Source organism: Fundulus heteroclitus, chromosome 6 (genome assembly GCF_011125445.2).
Source record: "Fundulus heteroclitus isolate FHET01 chromosome 6, MU-UCD_Fhet_4.1, whole genome shotgun sequence".
In the NCBI taxonomy this organism is placed as follows: Eukaryota; Metazoa; Chordata; class Actinopteri; order Cyprinodontiformes; family Fundulidae; genus Fundulus; species Fundulus heteroclitus.
Genome location: NC_046366.1, coordinates 36261 through 59865, shown reverse-complemented (window position 1 = coordinate 59865; position 23605 = coordinate 36261). Strand labels below are relative to the sequence as shown.

Below are 23605 nucleotides of genomic sequence, written 5' to 3'. Positions count from 1 at the left end.
TCACGTTTTTAATGGTGACCGCTAATAAAAGCCCCTGGCTCCGAGGGAAGGGAGGGGAGAGGAGCACGAAGAGTGTTTAGGCACAGAAACACATTGCATAAAAACAAAAGTTGTAAACAGACTAAATGGCATTTTAGACTGGATCTGATTAGCAGAACTGTTTTCTGATCCAGCGTGCAGCCTTGACTGGTTCTGAATGTAGGCTTTATCTGGCAGCCGCCCTCCCGGCTTGCCTCCTGCGTACGCAGTACCGGACGGTACCGGCTTACTTTCACCACTGGTTAAGACCAAAATTATTTATAAATCTGATCGCTCTTCTTGATGGCCACACGCTGTGAAAGAAGCTGAACCAGCTCCGTAAAAGGCAAGGCAAGGCAAATTTATTTATATAGCACAATTCAGTACAAAGACAATGCAAAGTGCTTTACATGATTAAAATATAGCAAAATAAAACAGAATAAAAGCAAGTACGAATAAAATGTAGATAGAAAAAAGAACAAAAAAGTGGTGTTTCAGTTAACTAGAACAGTTGAAGGCAATCCTAAACAAATGTGTTTTTAATCTTGATTTAAAGGAACTCAGGCTTTCCGCACCTTTACAATTTTCTGGAAGTTTGTTCCAGATAAGTGGAGCATAGGAACTAAATGATGCTTCTCCTTGTTTAGTTCTGGTTCTAGGTATGCAGAGTAGGCTGGAGCCAGAAGACCTTAATGGTCTGGAGGGTTGATACACTGATAAAAAGCCTGTGATGTATTTAGGTGCTAAGCCATTCAGGGATTTATAGACTAACAGAAGTATTTTAAAGTCTATTCTCTGATATACAGGGAGCCAGTGTAAGGACTTTAGAACTGGGGTGATGTGCTCTATTTTCTTAGTCTTAGTGAGGACACGGGCAGCAGCGTTCTGGATCAGCTGCAGGTGTCTGATCCACTTTTTAGGCAGACCTGTAAAAACAGGTGGGTTTAGACCGAGCTCTGGATGGACAGTGCTGTGAACGGATCATCCGGTGCCCAGTAGGGTTTGGTATTTTTATGTGTGAGAAATGCCATGTGTTGCGTGTGAAGTCAGTGAAAGTCAGTGAAATGCGTGTGTCACACGGTCAATGTGTGAGATTTGAGAGCCCTGTATATGCTGCTCTCGTACCACTGAAAAATGAAGTGAAACAAATGAAACAAAGACAGAACACGTGTTTGTATGTTGTTTCGTTGTTTCGGTATTCTGTCACGCAGTGGAGCGTTGCATGGTACAGCTTGAAGGTCCCAGACCGCAACAGAACCCTGTTATTGGGCTGTCCATGAAGCTAATAGCTGCTAACGCTAGCTTACACCTCTGATGTCCGGGCGGTTTACAACTTTGCTGATGCACAGGAGTTTATGTTGCTTTGAAACATCCGTGTCGTAATGTCAGCATTAGCACGTAGCACCACTATGCTCACGGTCTAAGTGTAATTTTGACAAGTATCAGCATAACGGGCCGTTACGCTGAAAAGCGCTGGCAAAAACCTTGCCGGTTGGAGTTGCTGGCTTGTTATCCTAATTTACTCCAGTCAACCTCCCCGGTATGTTCCATAGTTTTCAGCCGGTTTTTGATACAGCTGTGTAATTGAATAAATTGCCTCCAGATTAAATGTCAGTTTTTAGTTTTTGATTGTGTGAAATAAATCTCTAAATAAATTAGCATAGTCTGGTGCGATTTATTGTCCAGTGCGAGTTATAAATGTTTTTTCCTCTTCATGACGCATTTTTTGACTGGTGTGACTTATACGACGGAGTATTAGGGCCACACATGAAGGGATTTTTTTTTTTTTGCCATGACGAGATTAAACTCGACATGGCGACTTTAAAGTCGCCATGTCGACATTAAACTCAACATTACGAGAATCTCAAATTCAGAACAGCGAACCCGGGTAAGCATCACTAAGGAAAGACGTTACGTTATTGGTAGGCCACCGCTTCCAGTGATGATTGTACAGTTGCAGCACGGCAAAGACTACCTTCACACTTAATTAAAATGCAGAGACTGCAGCTGTGGAGCGCGGTTGCTCTTTTCTCCAAACTTTGGAATGTCGAGATTAAAGTCGCCACGATATATCAACTTTATTCTCGAAATGGCGAGTTTAATGTCGACAGGGCGACTTTAAAGTCGACACGTCGAGAATAAAGTCGACATGACATTTCAACTTTATTCTCGACATGTTGAGTTTAATGTCGACATGGCGACTTTAAAGTCGACATGTCGAGTTTAATCTCGTCATGGCAAAAATATTTTTTCTCTTCATGTGTGGCCCTAATACTCCGTCATAGACTTATATTCCGGAGTGACTTATAGTTAAAAAAATATGGGAATCAGTCTATCCATCAGTTGTCCTCTACTTATCCCAGATCAGGTGGCAGATCAGGTCCAACCCACAGTGGAAACAAACTCAATTTACTGCCAACAGTGTGTACACAGCTCTTACTTTGTGCATCAAAAGATGGGTTTAGGCCTGCACAACATAATAAAAACACATATGTGATAATTGTGAATGTTGTTATAAGAAAATGACTTGGAATCAATAAACAATAAAAAAAAATGTATATCGTTCAGTGTTAGTTCATAGCAAACATAAGCACTAGATAATGTTTCCATCACAGCAAGGTTTATTGAAAAAGTTGCTTGGTGCTGACGTCGGTTTATTTTTCAGATAATTTAGTTTTGGTTTTTACCACCTCTTTACCTGTTTATGCTACATTCTTGTGTTATGCATATTGTGTAAAGCAAGGGTAACTGACATTGTGCACGCAGGCACCAGATAGCCCCCAAGGACCATATGTGGTACTCTCAAGCCTGTTCAAAAGTTGTAAACCTCTTTCAGATCCATCAAACACATGTTACGCATAGAAGGAAATTCCCTTGTCTTGGTAGTAATAATTGGTTGAGTCATACAACTCAGGCTGACCGCAGACTGCCACTATTAGCTTTTCTTCCATGTTGAATAAAAACAGCTTCTCCAATGTAGTCCTTCACCGTACGTCACATCCACTTCCTGATTGGTTGCAGCGGCGTGACAAGACACAAAAGTTCAGATTTTTCAACTCTAGCGACTGTCGCTTTGCATCCATCACAGATGTGTTGCTCTTGCTTTGCTTTAATCGCCTGTGGCCTCGCTTGGTGTTCCTTTGTGTCGCATCCCTCCTGTGCTGCACCTGTACATAGGGATAACAGGTAAATCTGTTACTCGGCCTGTCACAACGCATTTCGGTGAGAAAGTGTGTATTCTCGTTTTTATGCAGATCTTGTCTGATGTATGCATGGTACTTTCTTCTTGGTGCCTACCTTGTAAGGTTGTCAGTATTTCTAAAGTATTAATCTATTGTGCTTATTTAATGTGTGTTTTGATTTCTTCTTCCAGGTTTCAAGTTGCTGTTAGAAGTCTTCTCAGTAATCCATGGTCCTCAGGAGGAGTGTGTCCGGGCTCTGAGGAACGGTCACCTGCTTGGTATTTCTCCAGGAGGAGTGCGAGAAGCTCTGTTTAGTGATGAGACCTACCTTCTTTTTTGGGGCAAACGCAACGGCTTTGCACAGGTTGCCATTGACTCTCAAGTGGTGCGTTATTGTATTATTACCATTATTATTGTATTACAATTATTATTGTATTATTATTACTACAACATAAACAACTACAAACTTCAAAACTTTCATATTTATAGAGTTGTGGTAAAATTAAAAGTCAGTTATTAATGTTCTTTTTTTTTCCAGTGCTACCAAAAACCTGTGAAAACTAACTCAGTGGCAGTGACTGATGCATTTACACTTACCAGCATCCAAGTATTTGGATGGTCATGTTCACAATATATGTTTTACCGCTTTTTTTCATAATAAAGTTTTACCTCTACTTTTTCTGCATTTTAATAATCAGGAAGTTTTGGTAAAACGGAATATTGTGACTATAGTTTTCTTGTATATCATGCATTTCCATTATTTAGCACTTTCAGTTTATTTGATCCTCTTCACACTTGACATCAGCCTAAATTTCGATTGTGTCTGCCATTTGGTGCATGTTATCAAACCTTTTTCTTCATTGTTGATTTAAGTCTGGGGTTTGCAGCCTTTACAGTCCAAAGAACAATTCTTACACTCACGAAAACCAGTGTTGTATAAAGTACTAAAATCTCAGAGTCAAGTAAAAGTATAGGTACCTCTCCAAAATATGACTTTGGTAAAAGTCCAAGTCACTGACTGAAATGTTACTTGAGTAAAAGTCTTAAAGTATCTGAAATGTCTTGTACTTAAGTATGAAAATTACTGTAAAAATAGATGTACTCAAGTAATGTAATGAAAGGTAAAACAAAGCAAATGCAGTTTGAATGACATTTTTTAGATTTTGGTAAACATTGAAAGTCAACTTCACTTAAAATAATATAAATACCCAAATGCAGGAGACATTTAGACCAAGTTTAGACAGAAAATACAACCTTTTTGTAAGCTTGCAGTTTTCCTTCTTCAAGTAAGGTCAGTGCTATACACTTTAAAATTGTACACAACCAACTACAGGCAAAATTTAGACCAGGGGTGTATACTAAGAACATGGTTAAGTGATAAATCAGGCTTAGTTTACCTACATGAAGTGGTAAACCTGCTAATAGATACACCTGCAGGCAGGCCAGCTGACAGCTTTGCTAGAGCCCGGGACAACACAGTCTCTTTTGCCCCCCACCCCCACCCCCTTTCACCTGCCGGCACCACACACACACATATTGTGAACCCATCTGTTGAATTTATTGCACTAAAGTGCGGTGCACACGAGCTGCCACTAGGGGGCGCGCGAGGCGAAAACTGTAATGGCGTCTGACCGTGTTTTTCCCCCACACACAATAAAGATGTGTAAATAAGCATTTATTTTGTAAAGCTCAAAAAACTGTTAATTTAATCAATAAAAAAATGTATTGTAATGATTCTTATTAGACTTTATTGCTAAATGCTGTTGCACACTTACTGTTCCTTTAGATCAGATTACTTTAGGGTCATACCGGACAAAATGTGTGGCTTGCGGGGAGAGGAGTCGTGATTTGGGGGACCGGCGGAGTGAAAGCTGTCCCGTCCTGTTCGTCCTAAAATAAAGTGTTAGCAGCAAAACCCCGTCTGGTGCTTGGGTGTCATAACGGAACGATACATTATTAACACGAAAATGTTAATAAACTGTATTTATTTAGAAGAAATCTTCTACGCTTCATTTTAAGATGAAAAATCCGCAGTGCTGTATATGCACATATGGCTTGTGGTCTCTGCTTCAATAGTTCTCGCAAATATGCTCAACAGGCTGAAATCAGGGGAACAGGTGAGACATCTAAGGTGAAAGCTAGTCATTAAAGAGGAGAGGAAGAGAGTGAGAGGCTGAAAGTTTTATTTACAAGATTAAATTGAGTGACTCGGTCTCTATGGATCGCGCAGCGCCTACAAACAGCGCCGTGCTGCTCATGGTGCCGCGACTTTGAACCGGTGAGAAGCTCTGATGCGCATTACACGCACAACGCTGTCGTTACTGCTGCTCCTGCGGAAAAAAATAAAATAAAACGCTGCTCCTGGGGGGGATTTCTTGACTATGCTCACGCACAGATCTGTAATACTTCTCATTGCGATTCAGACAGGCGCAGACTGCACGTGCAGTTAATTTTAAAGAGTCAGTTTTAGCGCATATTCAGACAGAAACAGGCTGGGGGAGCGGAGGTGTGTTGCCATGGGCGTGTTTACATGCTAAAGGTAACCACTGTGAAACAATCAGAAAGATTTATCTGATTAATAACATCTTTATGGAGCGCTAGAGTTATTGTTTGTCTGTGCTGCTTTACCAGTTGTCTCTCGCTCGCTCACTCTGCATCGGACACAAATCAAACTACTTCGTGCTTGTATTTTGCGGCGTAAATTGTGCGTCAGTCTCAGATTTAGAAGCTTTGTTACCCGGCTGGGACATGGAAGGGGGTGCGCAACTAAAAAAAGCTTGGGAACCCCTGCACTGGTTGATCTTCTCTTCATAAGAGAACAGCAAGCACTGCAGCCAAAATATGGCATTTTTTGACCTGCTGTATATCAGCCAGTCCCTAACAATTTTTCCCTTCCATTGCAGCAGGTAGAATATGTAAGATGCTTTGGGAGTTCTCTGCCCTCTGAATCTGCTGGCGGTACATTTGCCATCTCTGAGAAAGGCTTCCTTTTTGCCATTAAACGCACAACATTCATTTGATCAGAATCAGTCAGTTTTGTTGGCCATAACGCGGGATCATTGAAATTAACGCTGTGTTCTGTCTCTGAGTGACTATGCTCAGACTATCCAGTCGGGCAGTAAGCCCCTCCACCTGCACTGTCTCTGTTATCGCTAGGGATTGCTCTGTCTCTCTCTCTCTCTCTCTTCTCCTCAAACACATGCTGCGTTGCCGCCCCCCAGCTCCTTGCTGGCTCTCCTGCTCCGCTCTGTCTTTCAGGCTGTACCTGGACCTCTGCCCTCTCTGCTCTTGTGGCACTAAGATTAAGTATTTCTGTAAAGCAAAATGTTTCCCCCTTACACTAGCTAGCAGATGCTATACTTTAAAATCACACTGATAAACGCATTGCTTCTTATCTGGCTCTGGATGGACATCATTCCTCTGCAATTCCTTTCCTAGACCTGTTCCTGACTCATCCTCAGTTTAAAAAAAATATTTACAAATAAAATCCCTCAAGCCTTTGGTGTCATCTTCTCTTTTTCTCCTTTTTCTATTTTCTGTGTACCTGTGATTCTTAGTTTGCAGCGGAATGAACTTTCAAAGTTGCAGCCAACCGTTGTCCTAATGGTCAAACCATTTTATGTTGGGGTTCTAATGGCCCCTTATTTAAAGAAAACATATTACATATACCAAATGCAGAAATATATATAGATTTAGTTACTCTAATATTAAATATTTTTCACACAAATATATTTTCTGAAAAATTACTTGTGCCTGTATTTTAAGGGTCAGAGTGTCAGTTTTGCCTCCCTGTCAGCGGGCGTGCCTGCATGTATCATTTAGTTTAGAAAATTAGGACTCTCTGCTATTAGATTCTTTACCTATACCACAAGGTTAATTTAACCTGCTTTACTACTGAACCAGCTTTGTATCCTGTTGGTGATGACGAACAAGCTCTCTCTCTCTCTCTCTCTCCTCTCTCTCTCTCTCTCTCTCTCTCTCTCTCTCTCTCTCTCTCTCTCTCTCTCTCTCTCTCTCTCACCATACAACACTGAAAGAAGAGCTGCTAATATCTCTTGGCCTTTTGAGAAAAGCTACTTAACATTTTTGATTCATATCTATTACAGCAAATTTATAATTGCTAAAGAACCCCCATTTCATTATTGTTTAGGTTTTCAAATAAAGAAAGCAATAAAACTTTGGCAAAAAGAGGATGAAGTAATGTGCACCAAATCATGAGCATTCCTCCCATTTTTCAATTAGGAAGTCTCTCCCCACATGCACTTTGTGAAATAGGCTGCTTTACATCTTTAGAATGGGTCAGGATGTTACATAAAAACCCCTAGAAGTCAGTCATTGCGCACTGAGCCTTCTCTTATTTTGTATGAAAATTATTAGAATTATTTCGATAGCATGGTGGAGTCCTTAGTTGAGCAGGATTATAGCAGCATGAATACAGTCATAGCTCTGATACATTTGGTTAGCAGTCCTTTTACTGACTATGGACTTGTAAAGGTCATGAATAGCTGGAAGGTCAGTCCTGTTGAGCCTTTCTGCAGATGAAATGTTTTTGTTGCAGTTAGGACCTGTCTAGTTTTGTAGATGAGCTGAAACACAGAGATGGTTGTAGAAGGTGATCAGTAGCTTCTGTGGCAGGTTGTACTTCTTGAATTGCAGCAGAAAGTATAGTCTGCTGTGCCTTCTTTCGGATGGTGTGAATGTGTGAGGACCATCTCAGGTCCCGAGCACGGTTTCTACACATTGGAAGTGATCCAAAATAGACAGTGTTGTTGAGCATTGGGTGGACCAGCTGGTCCCTCGCCCTGGATCAGACTAGTGATGGTGTCACCTGCAAACTTAGTTTCACAGATGGGTTCGCTAATGAGCAGGATATATGGAGGAGAAGAGGAAAGGGGAGAGAAATCACCCCTGGGGGGCTTCTGTGTTGATTGTTCTTCAGCAGGAGAGGATGCTACCCAGCTTCACCTGCTACTGGCAGTCAGTCAGGAGGCTGGTTATCCACTGACTGATGGAGGGGGGAACTGTGAGCTGGGTGAGCTTTCTGTGAAGCAGAGTGCAGCAAATCAGTGAAAGACTGAGTTCTTTGTGCTGAAAATGAGCTGTTTGTTCACCAGGGAGCAGACATTGTCAGAAGGATGGGAGTAGAGCCTGTACCGTATTTTTTGGACTATAAGGTACCCATAAAATCTTAAAATTTTCTGAAAAATTGATGGTGTGCCTTATAATCCAGTGTGCCTCATGTATGATTACCGTTGTGCTTACTGACCAATTTTATGTGGTACAATGCACTCAAAAATCTGTTAAAATGTGTAAGTACAACTTTGGTAAGCAATGAAGCCTCTCCACTCAATGGATATTTGAAGCATTACGGTACACTGTGTCACTACCGGACCCCTGACCAGTTTACAAGACTGCCTGACTGTAATGTTGAAACCAGAACTTCATTCATGTAAAGACCCCCACATACTCTGGCTTAGTTCACTCCGCGGAGGTCCGTGTTTACGGGTACGCGCAGAGCTCAATTTTTATGACTTCTCAGTGGCAAGAAGTCTTTACATCGAACTGTTTTATATGTGACACTGAGCTATATACACTGAGCAGCTATAAGCAGGCGGTCGCAAGGACATGCAGCATCAGTCGCGTGCGGTGGGAGCCTGCTGGAAAAGAAATGGCTCTAGCTGCTCTGCTGGCTAATCACACATTTTACCATCCGTTCTGCCGCTTCATCCCACTGGCAGAAAGTGTGGGAATTGTAGGAATTTGCCACAAGAAATGTAGGCAACAGTACGCTCATCTATGAAGGTTAAAATGTCCGTGGAGAGTCAGCATGGAGTCCACAGTATGCACACAGTACACCCAGTATGTGGGAGCCTTTAGGGAGCCCGCGCCCGGAGTACGGTTTAGCAACAATAAACCTAGTAAGTTAGTTCAAATTAAAAGTTCTGTTTATTTTGCCCTAATGTTAGAAACAGGGCAGTGTAGTCCAACTACTCGGTCATCCCGTCAAAAATAGATAGAGAGCTGTGTATGCTGAGTCATGCACACTCCCCCTGTGCCACCACCACAGGAGGCAACATTCCTTTTTGTACATGCTCAGTTATGAGTTAAACATTGGACTGCAAGTCTTTTGTGTGTACACCAGGGGTTAAAGTTCTCCGTCGCTGCGACAGATTTCCGTCATTTGGAAAATGAGCGCAAAATGTTCCTTGTAGACTTTTTATTCAAGATTTTAAACAGAAGCTGCTCTCAACCAATGAAACCTGGGAGAGCCGGGACATTAGCCAATCAGAAAGAGAGTAGGGCTTTGTAAAGTGGACATCTACCAGTCTGAGTTTTATCGGTGTTCAATCATTTTAACTTTTGGAAGAACATCTCAGACTGACCACAGATGGTGTGAATGAAAGTCGTGGTGGTCAAAGGTTTTCTTTGGATTTATGTGAACCACCAGGCCAGAAAGTTCAGTGGATAGAACATCTGACAACAACTTCTAACGGTAAGTGTGTCTGCCGCTGCTCCTGCAGCTAATTAATGAGTTATTTCCATCTCTGGCCACGTCGGCTGTCAGTGTTTATTCCCTCGCTTCCAGTAATTTAGCTGACAAACGCGCCGATCAACCAGGGATCTCCCCATGTTTTATTTAAAACTTAGAGAGTAACGCGCTAGCTCAGGCTAAGTTAGCATGATGCGCTTTTTTTTTTTTTTTTAAGAAGGGTCGGAATGTGAAACGTCCCGGTTTGACTGGGTCTGATTCAGAAAAAGTAAAAAAAATCATAAATATTATTCCACCTGCGCTTTTCTGTAACAAAGAAGGCAGAGCTGCAGTCAGAGCGGCTGTCAGACAATGAGCAGCAGCTCTACCTCATGAGCAGCTGAACCAGGACACTCGTTAAATAAAATGACAAGGATTTTGATGCATACAGATTATTATGGTAACTAACTACATCAAAAATAAAACAAATAAACTGCAACTACAACATGGACTGGAGAACAGGTTCTAACTGTGTGAGACCAGAGAAAGGCGATTCTCAGAGAGTTTTTGTAGTTATTTGTTATTTTTACATGGAGTGGAGCGCGATGTGAAGCGACACTGTAGAAGTGAGTCGCACCAAAAACACGTGAAAAAGCCTCCTGCGGGAAACACCTTCCAGACAGACAAGCTAAACCAGCCAAGATTACCTTAAACAATATTTAACTTAACGCAGAAGTTTATTAACATTTTTCTAATGAAAAATGTTCATCTTTAAAAGCAAGTTACGTTTTTTTCTGATAAACTTTAAGCAATATTACTAAACTTTTTAAAAATTTAGCCTCCCATCCATGGATTTTCTATACCTGCTTTTCCGTACAGGTGTACATGCCGTATCTGATTGGAAAACGCGGCTTGACGTAACACATTGTCGTGGAGGAGCTGGTGACCATCTCCAGCAGTCAATGAGCGAGAGGTGGGGACACAGAGTCCATCCTGGACATGTCACTGGGCTAAAATATAACCGTTTTATTAAACTTCAAAAAAGTTTATACCTTTTTATAAACTCATGAGTTATGATAATTAATTGGTGAGCAATAACGGGCAAAGCAGAGACTGATTATTGTAATGTGTGTCAAATTAAAATGTATGATGTCATGATAGTATTGGTTATGTGTCCCTCTTTGTCCATGGCTGTTGTTGGCCTTGTATGATCATAGGATTGATTTATATTGAATGTGACAATGGAGTTAATGTACAGGTGTGAATCAGATGATGTAATGATGCAAGCTGCTGTCTTTTGAATTAGTTGCAGTTTATGGAGGGTTTTGAAATTGCAAAGTGGACTGTGGACCAGTTTGGCAAAAGTGCGAAGGAAAAACTTGCTTGATGCTGCAAATATGAAAGTAAGTTAACCAGGTGATGTTATGGATGTGGAAAGTGAAGGAGATCATGCAGAGGGCTATCCAGAAATGGTGCCAAGGCTCTGAAGCTGGAAGGTAGGAGAGATACAGGAATTGTCAATTGGTTAAAGTGGACTTGTTACAATAAGCAAATGAGGTTACTAAGGTGGCATGATGTCCACGGCCCCGGGAATATATGGGCTGACTAGAATTTTTTTTTCAGTCAAATTGATTATTTTTGCTTTAACCCCTGGCGTACACACACCTGAAGTCCCAGGTTGGCCAAGCATGTCTTCAGTAGTAGGGGAAACCGGAGCGCCCGAAGAAACCTACGCACAGAGGGAGAATATATGCAAACTCCTCACAGAAAGGCCCCCACATTTTCAGGCTTAGTTCACTTAGCCTGAGAATGTGAGGCCTACTCAGAGCACTTTGGACATGCCCTTTGTCTCTCAAGGGCATGTCCAACTTCTTTCATGTGTCACAGCTCACTGTTGTACCACAGAGCTGAACGAACAGAGTCCTGGTCAACAGTTGCATGGAGGTCAGACAATAATCAAAATTGTAAGGAAGTTTTAGACTTATTTGTTCAAGAAAATCCTGCAGGGGAATCAGATTTCATTTTCTTTTTTTCTGGATTCAGTTAAAAATGTTCCTGAAACCTAATCCTACATGGATGAGTCCATATTTGATTGTGGTGGAATAACTGCATCCTATTTTTGTTTCCTTGTTCTTTTCTTTCAGCCAATAATTCCAATGTTTACTCAGAATCTACGGGAGGGTTTCAGATCTCTCGGCACACTAAGTAAGTGAAGAAGATTTTGTGTGTGTGTGTGTGTGTGTGTGTGTGTGTGTGTGTGTGTGTGTGTGTGTGTGTGTGTGTGTGTTCATAGGTTTAAAGGTGATTCCTTTTTGTAGAGGAAACTTTCAAAAAGGACTAAGACACACCAGGCTGAGGAATTTCTTTAGTTGAGTCTTGAAACAAAAGGCTCAACTCAGTAAGTTGTTCTCACTTCAGCTGGCAAACAACTTAGCTTACACGTTTCACAATCAAGTTTCTGTTGGTATGTGTTGTTTAAACTTATAGTTCAAACTCAAAACACTGATTATAAATGTCAAGATTTTTCAAGAATTTAAAGCATGGCAGTCTTCTTAAATAGCCATGTTTCTCAGCCTATTGGCAACAGTCAAACAAACTGCGTCGCCGTGCGGCTGAGTAGGGGAATTCTTGTTGACGCGCTCGCTATTCAAAACTTCAGTCCAAGCTGCAGTTAAGATCCTTTTATTGTTATTGATCTTCAAAACACCAGTTGCAATGAAGCATAAAAAACAATCCACAGGTTCAAGCCGGGATCAAAGGCAAAAAGGTACAAAAAGCATCCAAAGATTAAAGCGGTCAGCAAAAAGTAGACATCACCCACTCACTGACAGCTCCCCAGATGAGAAAAACAGGTGATCTTACAAATCACTGCGGACACCACATGATCAAAACCACGCCTATCCACCACATTCCGGCCCCTAATTATTACATCATTACACAGTAATAATTACACATCCAACACCATGTGCTAAGATATACATTATATCAGAACATTGAATAAGACATTACATGTTGAAATAGTCCATAAACTGTCTGTCTCTGTCTCTCTCCAAGGTCGGTCGCGTCTTTTCTCTCTCTGCAGCTTTTACCCCTCCCCTCCCCCTCTCCTGCTTTGCTATGTCTTGTCTTCTGAGCACTTTCTTCATATCAACCAAACTCTGACAAACATGGATCTGGTAAGATGGTCTCTCAATACTATTGATAAATTTTTTTCGACGGGTAGGCAACGGAAGGGGGACCCGTCCGGTCCGGATTTGACTTATTTTGTGAGATACACCCTAAATTCCTGGAGGAAAACGGTGTGTCTTTCGACCTTGTCATTCCTGGACGTTTGAAATTTTCACATTGGATTAAGAATACTGGGATTTCTAATTATTGGTCTTTGTGGATTTTTGAAGTATCGGCAAATACAGCGGAGCCATTTGGCCTTGATCAGGCTGCCGGCTGCATGACGCGCTCACTCTGGCTGTGAACGGACAAACCTGGCAGGTGAATGGAGCGAAGCCGAAAAGCTGCCTGTGTTGGAACGCAGACTGACTTTGGTGGTTGAACTCAAGGGGAGATGGGATAAAATCTGGAAGTGAAGCGCGAAAAAGCCCAATAATTTGGAAAATTGGATTCATCATTTGAGCCAGCAAAAGACTTAAAAGCTGACAGGAAAGGCAGTGCAGCTTGTCTCATAACAAATAACATATTTGGATTCCCTCCCTATCAACTCCTGGATTGTTATGGCGGAGATTGCTCAGAAAAGCCCCCAGCTACCCCCATCCCCCGCTGACACCTGAGGATGCTTGTCTGAACTGTGGGCCGGCTGATAACATCAAGGACAATGGCCTCTGGAGAGTGTTCACGGAGATAAAACACTTTCACCCAAACACACACGCATAACTGATACTCATAAAACTGATAAATTATGCACATGCGACAGGTCTCAAATGTTTACCTTCTGCATACATGTTGTGTTATTTGTGCTTTCGTGCTATGAGGGTTTTTTTGTGTCGGTTGTTTGTCTCTTTATTTGTGAGAGCATAAATAGGCAAACATCTGTCTCTTTTTTCTCCCCCCCTCTTTCCCCCATGTTGTTGCACTTCCTTCGACAGTTCAAGGGCAGCGCCTCGTGAACTCCGTGTAAGCGGGGTTCGGGGCTGTTTGGAGGAATGCGACCTTGACGGCTGCGCTATCTAGCAGCGGCTGGCTGGCTGCGTTCCTTGGCAACGCAAGGCCTCAGTCAATCGTTCCCCCCAAAATGTTTGTTTGTTTATGTGATGGACGGTTGTACTGGAACTGACTTTTCGATTGCAATGCAAATTGTAATTGACAATAAAATTTGATTGATTGATTGATAAACGTCATTTCCTCTTTTCTTCTTTTGTCCATATGTAGTCAGTCAGTCAGTCATAGGCCAGAGGTTACCAGCACTTAGCCTAATATAGTCAGTTTGCGATGTACATCTAGTAGTATTAAAGTAAAGTCAAAGAGTCATGTCAAACTAGGTAAAAAAAAAAGTCATCTTCATTGGTCGGATCTCTCCTGAAGAAGGCATATCTTTGTGATGGGTCTGCATAAATGGCTGGTTGGAGTCTTAACCTAGACCTGGCGTACAAGCCCCCTTTTGTCTGGTACAGTTTCTGTGATTCTGCCAATGATCCAGGAATCACGAGGTGCAGTGTCATCCACTATAAGGACCACGTCTCCAGGAACAAAGTTGCGTTTAATTTTGATCCATTTTTGGCGTTGTTTGGCATTGTTGAAGTGGCAAATATTCTTTAATCCATCGTTTCCAAAACAGATCAGATATGTATTGGACCTGTCTCCATCGTTTGCGTGCGTCAAGGTCACTTTTCTGGAACAAGCCAGGTGGTAAGCACGTGTTAGACTTGAGCAGAAGGAGGTGGTTTGGTGTTAGAGCTTCCAGATCATTTGGATTGGTAGATTCCAATGTAATAGGTCTACCGTTGAGGATTGATTCCACTTCACAGAGAGCAGTTTGAAGTCCTTCTTCATCCAAATGCTGTATCTGCAGGGTGGAATTAAGGACCTTTCTGATGGAACGAATCAATCTCTCCCATGCTTCGCCATGGTGCGATCCAGCTGGAGGACTGAATGTCCATTTCACTCCCTTTAACAACAGTGTATCAGAGATCTTTTCCTGATTCCACTCTTCTATGGCTTGTCTCAGCTCATGTTCTGCACCCACAAAGTCGGTCCCATTATCAGACCGCAGCTCTTGAACTTGGCCTCGCCTCTTCACAAGACTTCTCCCACTTTTAACTTCAAATGGACCAAAATAATCTACTACAACAAAACTAAAAGGGGGTTTCTCAGGGGTCACTCGGTTTTCAGGTAAGTCAGTCATCTGCTCTGGCCTGTAGCTCCATGAAGCCGTCTGCAGGTCACACACCTTGACAGGATGTTTCTAATCAAGGCTCCAGCACCAGGAATCCAATATTTCTGATGCAGCTTTGAGAGTATGTAGTTCCTACCACCATGACCCACACTTTTATGGATATGCTGAAGAATGAGATCAGCAATGTGAAGGTCCTTAGGAATTATGATAGGATGTTTGGAATCTTCAGACATGACAGCCTTGCTGAGACGTCCTCCAACACGCAGCACATTATCCTCCAGAACAGGATGTATATGTGATTGCTTCGCCTCACACTCTTTCCCTTTTGGAGACAGGAGATCTCTTCAGCATATCTTTTCCTCTGACAAAACTTGATTATTTGCATCTCAGCATCCTCAATCTCTCCCAATGAGAGAAAATCATTACAGAACTCAACCCTAGGATGAGCACATTTAGACTCAGCTGTATTAGATGCAGGTTGGAAATATGTCTTGTTCTTCTTTCTATGTAAGAGCAATGTTTTGAATCTCAAAATCCAACTCATCACCCTGACAAGACGAGTCCAGGATGAGGTACGATGAATCAAGGAATCCAATGGATGGTCATGATCATGTGTGGGTGAGACAACCACAGAGGCACACATCTTGACTTCAGGGTCTTCATGTGAAGGTTCCTGCAAGTTCTCTGGGTTAACAGGCCAATCTGTCTCTGGCTGTGTAAGGAATGCAGGACCAGATAACCATTTAGTGTCACACAGAAAAGATTCTGCCTTCATACCTCTGGAGGCAAGGTCTGCAGGGTTATGCGTTATATTCACATACCTCCACTGTGATATTCCAGAAGACGTGAGAATGTCAGACACTCGGTTCACCACAAAAACACGAAACCTAGTAGTTTTGTTATTAATGTATTTCAATACTGAGGTGCTGTCTGTCCAAAACATTAAGTCCAAAAGAGGTAGCCTCAGCTCTCTTCTCCAAAAGTCTGTCCATGCGAACTGCTAGCACAGCCGCTGTCAATTCCATACGGGGAATTGTGACTGGTTTTAAAGGTGCCACCCTGGACTTCCCCATTATGAAGGAACTGTGTGCCTGTAAGAGACTGTCGTACAGCAGTAAATAGGTAACAACACTATACACCTTCTCACTTTCATCTGCAAAGTGATACAACTGAGCAGTAGTTGTTTCTCCAAATTCAGAAGGTGCAGTTCTTCCACCCACCTTTTCCACTCTTGAGCAACATCTGATGGAATAGCATCATCCCATCCAATCCCCCTCTGACACAGATCTAGAAGTATCCATTTAGCTGTGAAAATGACAGGAGCAAGGAATCCCAGAGGGTTGTAAAAGGAGTTGACCATAGAAAGAATTCCTCTCCTGGTCAATGACCTGTTTGGGATGGAAATGGAGAACTTAAACTCATCTGATTGTAAACACCACCCAACTCACAATGCTCGCTCAACAGGCAGGAGGTCACAATCCAGATCTAGATTTTTCACTTCCTTAGCTCTCTCCTCCTCAGGTATTACTGCCAGGACCCTGCAGCTATTACTTATCTACTTTGTTAAATGGAAGCCTCCCTTGGCGCAGATGAGTCTGAGGTCTGTTTAAAGAGAGATTGCTTCCTCTTCAGTTCCTACTGAAGCAAGGCAATCATCCACGTAGAAATTATAAAGAATGGTGTCAATCACCTGCTGGTTCAATTGTGCTTTGTTGTCTTCCGCACATTTCCGCAGAGTATAGTTAGCACAACTCGGAGAGGACTTCAAACAAATTAACACCTATCCTATACTCCTGCATACTCTGACTGAAGTCACCTCCAGGCCACCAGAGAAACCTCAACAGGTCAGCGTCTTCCTCTGGTACGTACACCTGATGGAACATGGCTTCAATATCAGACACCAAAACAACAGGCTCTTTTCGGAACCTAGTCAGCACACCAACCAAATTATTTGTTAAATCAGGACCACTCAGAAGCTGTCAGACATGTTCACACGTCATTTTTTGCAAGTCCAGATCAAGTCTCAAGTCTTGAGAGCTCAAGTCCAAGTCAAGTCTCAAGTCTTGAGAGCTCAAGTCCAAGTCAAGTCTCAAGTCTTGAGAGCTCAAGTCCAAGTCAAGTCTCAAGTCTTGAGAGCTCAAGTCCAAGTCAAGTTTCAGTCTTGAGTAGGCCTGTCGCAATAATCAATTAATCGCACAATAAATTCTAATCACATGATTAATTAAAATAAGTGCAATAATTTGCGTAAGCATGCTTGCTTGTTTCCCCTTGTGTTTTCATCTCCGTCACTGAGACGAGCAAAAAGGTAACTGTTATATATATGGAATGATCATTATTTTGAACTGGTAAATGAAAAATACAATTAAAAAAAGCACACACGCAATTTTTTCCCCACATAAATTTTGCATCTTTATTTTTTTTCTTTCAAAAACAACTATTTTCTTACAGTATTTAACTGACATTTGTGGTTACAACCTTTTCTTGTTTTAGCAGTAAATGTCTGCTCTTTTATTTTTAAGTGAATGTGAGGGCTGTGGAAAAAAAACATTCACAATCCTGCCTTTTTATAAATACATATGAGGTTAGCAAATACAAGAAATAAAGAAAACCCTTAATAAAAAAAACCTAATAAAAGAAACATTAGATGAACATGGATATTTATTTAGATTAGTACCTAGCCATCTCCAATATCATAGTTTTTAATGTGTACCAAAATTAGCGTGGATCCAATAATTAGTAAGATACAAATAGCTTAAAAATACTTCATTTAAACACTTCAAATCTTCTCTCTGAGGGCAGAGAAGGGCCAAAACATTACATTAAAGTATAAAAAAGCTGATTTTAACTTAGTTTGATACTTATGTAATGTAATAAACTAATGTCTGCTCTGCACTCCTGAGGACTCGAGCTTAGCTTGTTTGAAGCACAGATGCACAAACAAACTATTACACCTATTTCAGGTGGCGAATAAAATTAGATGTGGTGGACCCAGCATCATGTATTTTTTTTCTACAGAAGCTGCAGTTTGCTGCTCTTTTATTCCCTTCTTGTGTAAAGTTTTGTAGCCAAAGGTTATTATGAACGGCGGGACCGAATCCGAGGTGCTAATCGTCGTCTCCAAATCTGTATGGGTTGCACGCGCGCATGTGTCACGTAGCGTTGCGTCAGTGACATCAGTGCTACTTGACTGTTTGACAGCCCCTCTGCCGTTTTTTCTACCTCTGCTGTGTCCAGGTAAGAAAAGAAGTGAGCGGCGATCAGTCAAGTTAGTTGATAGAGTTAAGTTTAATAACTCTTTGATTCTGGAAAGAAAGCCAACACAAACAAGTTTTTAGACTCTTCAAAAAAAGAGACAGAGGGCAGAAGAGCCAGAAACGTGAGGCCGTTTTCATCACAGTCTTGGCTCCATCTGCGCTGGTTACCTCTGTCCCTTTTCCTTTATTATCAGACATCAAAGAAGTGGCAGGCGGAGTCAGGGGTTCACAACATGGGGGTAAGAAACAAAACAAAAGGCAAGGGGGGTTTTACAACATGGGGTTGGCACACACAGAGGTGTAAGATTAACATATATAGCAAGAGACTCTTGGTCTAGGAGAACCATCTGTTTCTCCTGTGTGAAGTTAAAACAGTAGAACAGTCCTTAATAAAAAGATAAAAAGAAAATGATTACATTCACATTTCTTCTAACATTCCCTCCTTTTAATCATTTTTATTTACAATTGGAGCTTAACGTAACCTACTTCAAGTACTAATTTCTTGCGTTCTGCATTTTTAATGAGACTGTCATTTTGTTAAGCATTTAACAAGGGAAAAGTTAAACTATGGGGTGTACTTCTTCAAGAGGGATTTGTGAAAGCATTTGATATCGAAACATAACATTTCCCATAGTCTTAGCAATCATAGACTTTAGGCATGGGATTACACAAGCAGTAAAAACACAAAGAATAATAAAAACAATAACAATGGGTGTCATTATTTTCAGTGAAAGGTGCCACTACGATCCTGAAAAGAACCAGGGGAGGAAGTCCACACTTAGAGGAACAGCATCCTGGGACATTGCTTGTTGCAGATTCTTTAAAGCAGACATTGCTTCAGTAATATGAGTTTCATTTGCATCAGAAATGTATGTACAGCAGGAAATTCCAATCATTACACATACGCCACCTTGGCTAGCAGTTAACATGTCCAAAACCATTCTGTTTTGCAGTACCATTAATCGCATTTCCAGGTGCAAACACAGGTATGAAGACAGTCCTCAGGAAACACGTTCCGTCTCCTGCCGGCATGCTCTTAGCATACAGGGTGGGTTGTCTGGTGTATTTAGGCATCACTGAGCATACGTAGCAATTACTCATGTTCTTCTCCTCAGTCAACATCGTCACATTTATCTGCCACAAGTTCTCTGGGTGATGGTCTGGGAGATTTCCCAGCCAAATCTTCATGGCAGTGGAGTGGATGAACCTTTTCCTCTCTCACTCAGCGGATCTGGACTCAAACACAGTCCAGCAAACAGTTTTGCTAGGTTAGCAGAGATGTTAATTTTACCCAGGACTCTAAAGAACAGGGATCAGTTGATTTCTTCACCGACGTTCAGACGAGTGGCCCTAAAAAACCAAACCCCTTTGAAGTCGGACTTCCCCAATGTTCTAACCTTTTAGGTATTTAACACTCTCTGTAACTTACAGTGGCTGAGGTGAATCCAGGAAGGTCTTTCAGCGATCATTACAGCTGTTGGCGTGGTCAGGAGCACTTGGTATGGTCCTTCCATCCTTGGGCTTGCTCAGTTTTTCCTTCTGATGACTTTGACGAACACCCAGTCTCGTGGTCTCACTGTTTGTGGATCCTGTGGAGAAAAAGATTCTCCTGGCAGTAAATTTGCATTGGACACTTTTTTAGACCGCAACATTTCTCTCATGTAGTCTGCTAGAGTTTTTTTTTTTAGTTTTTTTTATTCCTGTATCTTTTTATCTTCTTCTGAGATAACATGGCTTGTAACTGTACTTGTTTCTGCACCCACTGGGCATGGTCTATTTATTCCTGCATCCTCCATTTATTTCATTTCTTTTTTTTTTTTTTTTTTTTTTTTTTTTTTTATTTGGGCTGAAAGCCCCCTCGGTCGCTAGGACCGCCCCTGCCTCCTCGGAAACCTCCTCAACGCCATTGAAGGGTCCGGTGGCTTGGAAAGCAAATATTTCTTCTGAATCACACATAGGATCTGCCCAGAAAATGTGTGTTCCCCCTCCAGATGCACCAACTCCCTTTTTTGCGTGTTTCTCTTTTTTGACGCACATATTTCATAACTGTGGTTACATTAGACGTTGTCAGTGTAACTAAATGTTTTTTAACCCACTCATAGATATATGGCTGGAAACCTCCCATCAACATGTTTTTTAGCTGTTGTTGATATGGTGTTTCATCTCCGTCAGCGGGAGGGATGCCGCTGTGAAACCTATATTCTTTTTCAAAGCGTATTTTGAACTTGTCTACGTCTTCCCCTATTTTTTGTTTTATGGACGCCAAGTGTCCATAATCTGCTCTTCTGTGGAAAACTGCTCGTGCTGCTTTTGCTAGAGCTGTCCATTTCTGCCTTTTTTCGATCCCCATTTGTGTTTGATGTTCAAATATTCCGCCTCGTGGGGTTCTGCCTGTATGATTCGCTCTTGCTTTTTCCCAATGTTTTCCCACTGACGACTGTAAGGCTTGTTCGAACTCATTTCCATTTAAACCATATGAGCTATGAATTTCCTCCATGTCTTGGGTCCATATTTCTGGATCTTCCTGTGGAGAAATGACACCTTCTACAGCCTTTCTGGTTTCCTCTAACGACCACGGATGGAAAACTGGGATTGTTTGAGGCTGCTGAGCTCCTACATTAGCATTTGCGACCTGCACCATAGGACACAATCCTTTGGACTGGTCTGTAGATAACGAATGATCTGATTTACTCAGTCCATCCAGGTCTGGGTACAGATTTGAAACATCCTCTGGGGGGTTTGAGGGATTATACGGTGGTGGTCTGTTTTCTTCAGTTGCCACCATGGTTTGCATTACTGAAGTAATGTTCTGGCGGGTTCTTTTTTGTTTAGGGCCTAAACTTGCAGGAGACCACATAGGTGATGAAGTCGGGCTTTGACGCACCGCTCCATTGGCTACCCCACTCCCTCCTTCTGGTCGGGACTGTCTCTGCCTACGGTCTGCTTTATTTTTTGCTCGTGCAACCTGCCTTTTTTGTGCTTGATTTAACCAACAGCGTGCAATTTCAAGCTCTTTTATTTTTTCCTGTTTTTGTTTTCCTGTTTTTGCACTAGCGCTTGTTTCAAGCCGACACACAACGTTTTCCCATTTAGTCACTTTCAACACACCATTTACATTATACTTTTTCTTCCACTTCCCCAAGTATTTTAAATTAAGTGGATCAATCTGATTCATAAACTTTTCATCCCCTTTTGGATTTCCCTTTGTACTTTGTCTGGAACCCATCCTATTTTACTTTTGCGTTGTGTTTATATCATTTCCAGGACCTTAATCCTGTTTTTTTATATATATATATATATAAATATATATATATATATATATATATATATATATATATATATATACCTTTCAGGACTTTAACCTGGATTTCCTTTTTTTTCTACCTCTTCAGGACTTTAACCTGGATTTCTTTTTTTAATCTACCATTCAGGACTTTAACCTGGATTTCCTTTTTTTAATCTAATTTTCAGGACTTTAACCTGGATTTCCTTTTTTAATCTAATTTTCAGGACTTTAACCTGGATTTCCTTTTTTTAAGCTAATTTTCAGGACTTTAACCTGGATTTCCTTTTTTAATCTAATTTTCAGGACTTTAACCTGGATTTCCTTTTTTAATCTACTTTTCAGGACTTTAACCTGGTTTTCCTTAACTTCTGCGACGGACTCAAACCGGCAGCTTCGAGAGACTCAAACTCTCGATTAACTTTTCGGGGAATTTTTAATCACCCGTAACCCTGAACGATGGACTTTAACCGATCGCTTTAAAACTTACTTGATTTGTTTGGCTTTCTCCCCGGTCGGAATCCCGTCAATCTTCTCGTTGCCGAAAGGAGACGCTGGTCCCAGCGAGGAAATTACCTCCCGGGACTTTCACCAGGTCCTTGCCACAGACCTGCAGTGGTTTACAGCGTGTTGCTCCTGTCGTCAGCGAGTCGATATGTTGGGATCCGCGTCACGGCGCCAGCTGATAGAGTTAAGTTTAATAACTCTTTGATTCTGGAAAGAAAGCCAACACAAACAAGTTTTTAGACTCTTCTCAAAGAGACAGAGGGCAGAAGAGCCAGAAACGTGAGGCCGTTTTCATCACAGTCTTGGCTCCATCTGCGCTGGTTACCTCTGTCCCTTTTCCTTTATTATCAGACATCAAAGAAGTGGCAGGCGGAGTCAGGGGTTCACAACATGGGGGTAAGAAACAAAACAAAAGGCAAGGGGGGTTTTACAACATGGGGTTGGCACACACAGAGGTGTAAGATTAACATATATAGCAAGAGACTCTTGGTCTAAGAGAACCATCAGTTTCTCCTGTGTGAAGTTAAAACAGTAGAACAGTCCTTAATAAAAAGATAAAAAGAAAATGATTACATTCACATATCTTCTAACATTAGTAAAACAAAAAACACTTAAAAATAAAATATTGTTCACAAGTCGGAAATCGCGAGTCTCAGTCGAGTCTGAAGTCCTTCAAATGCAAGTTTAAGTTGAGTCTGAAGTCATTAAATATGCAACTTAAGTGCGACTTGAATACGAGTCACAAACTTGAGTCCCCATCTCTGGGAGCTGTGCATTAAGAGAAATGCCCTGGAATGATGTCGCACAGTCAAATACGACCCGAATCTTCCCTTTGGTAGGATGGTAAACCCCGTGAGGGATATACCAAACCTTCCCATCATGTCGCTCCAAGTCTGCAATTGGCACTCCTTTTGCATAACCTCTGGATATAAGATCTTTCATGAGTCTTTATCTCTGATGAACCTTTTCTTCAAGCTTAAGGCACGTTGTTCAGCAATTACAAAGTTATCAGGCATTCTTATGTATCTGTCTTTCCAAGGTAGGGCAATGCTGTATTGTCTATCCTTCAAGGTCACTGTCTTATTAGCCAACTCCAGAAACCTAGAGTCTTCCTGTGACAGCCCCACATGCTCATCATAGCTGCTCTCAGGGAAGTCCATCTTGAACTGTGGTTTCCATAACCTGTCCAATGTAACAGCAGATATCTTGTTGGTAGTGACTGTTAACGGACAATTTGGTTTTCCACAGCATTCTTGTTCAAGTGGCCCATTCACTGTCCAACCGAGCATCGTTTTAATGGCAAAAGGTCCGTCACCTTCACTTCTGATGACCTCCAAATGTTCTAGAGCTCTGGGCATGTTCATGCCAATCAGAAGCTCCATCTGTGCTTTTATTTCCGGTAAATGAACATCCTTCAAATGTGGCCATTTATCCAGGTTGCATTGCTTTGGGATGTTACTCAGGTCTACAGGCATTCTGTGCTGAGTGAAGAGGTCAGGCATGTCACAATTCATATTGCTGTGCAATCCAGCAATTTTGAGTTCA

General features: G+C 41.6%; 1 protein-coding gene across 4 annotated transcripts in view; it reads left to right on the top strand.

Moving 5' to 3' along the window:
* tmem68 (transmembrane protein 68) overlaps positions 1 to 23605 on the top strand; it is a 73966-nt gene that overhangs the window by 35380 nt on the left and 14981 nt on the right. For 3 of the 4 annotated variants that reach the window (XM_036137793.1, XM_036137792.1, XM_036137796.1), the window contains 2 exons: positions 3392 to 3585; positions 11814 to 11874. In XM_036137793.1, coding sequence (XP_035993686.1) covers positions 3392 to 3585; positions 11814 to 11874 — 255 coding nt within the window. Of the gene's footprint in view, positions 1 to 3391; positions 3586 to 11813; positions 11875 to 13769; positions 13940 to 23605 lie in introns of those variants that run through there. The other variant, XM_036137795.1, reaches the window with a different exon arrangement.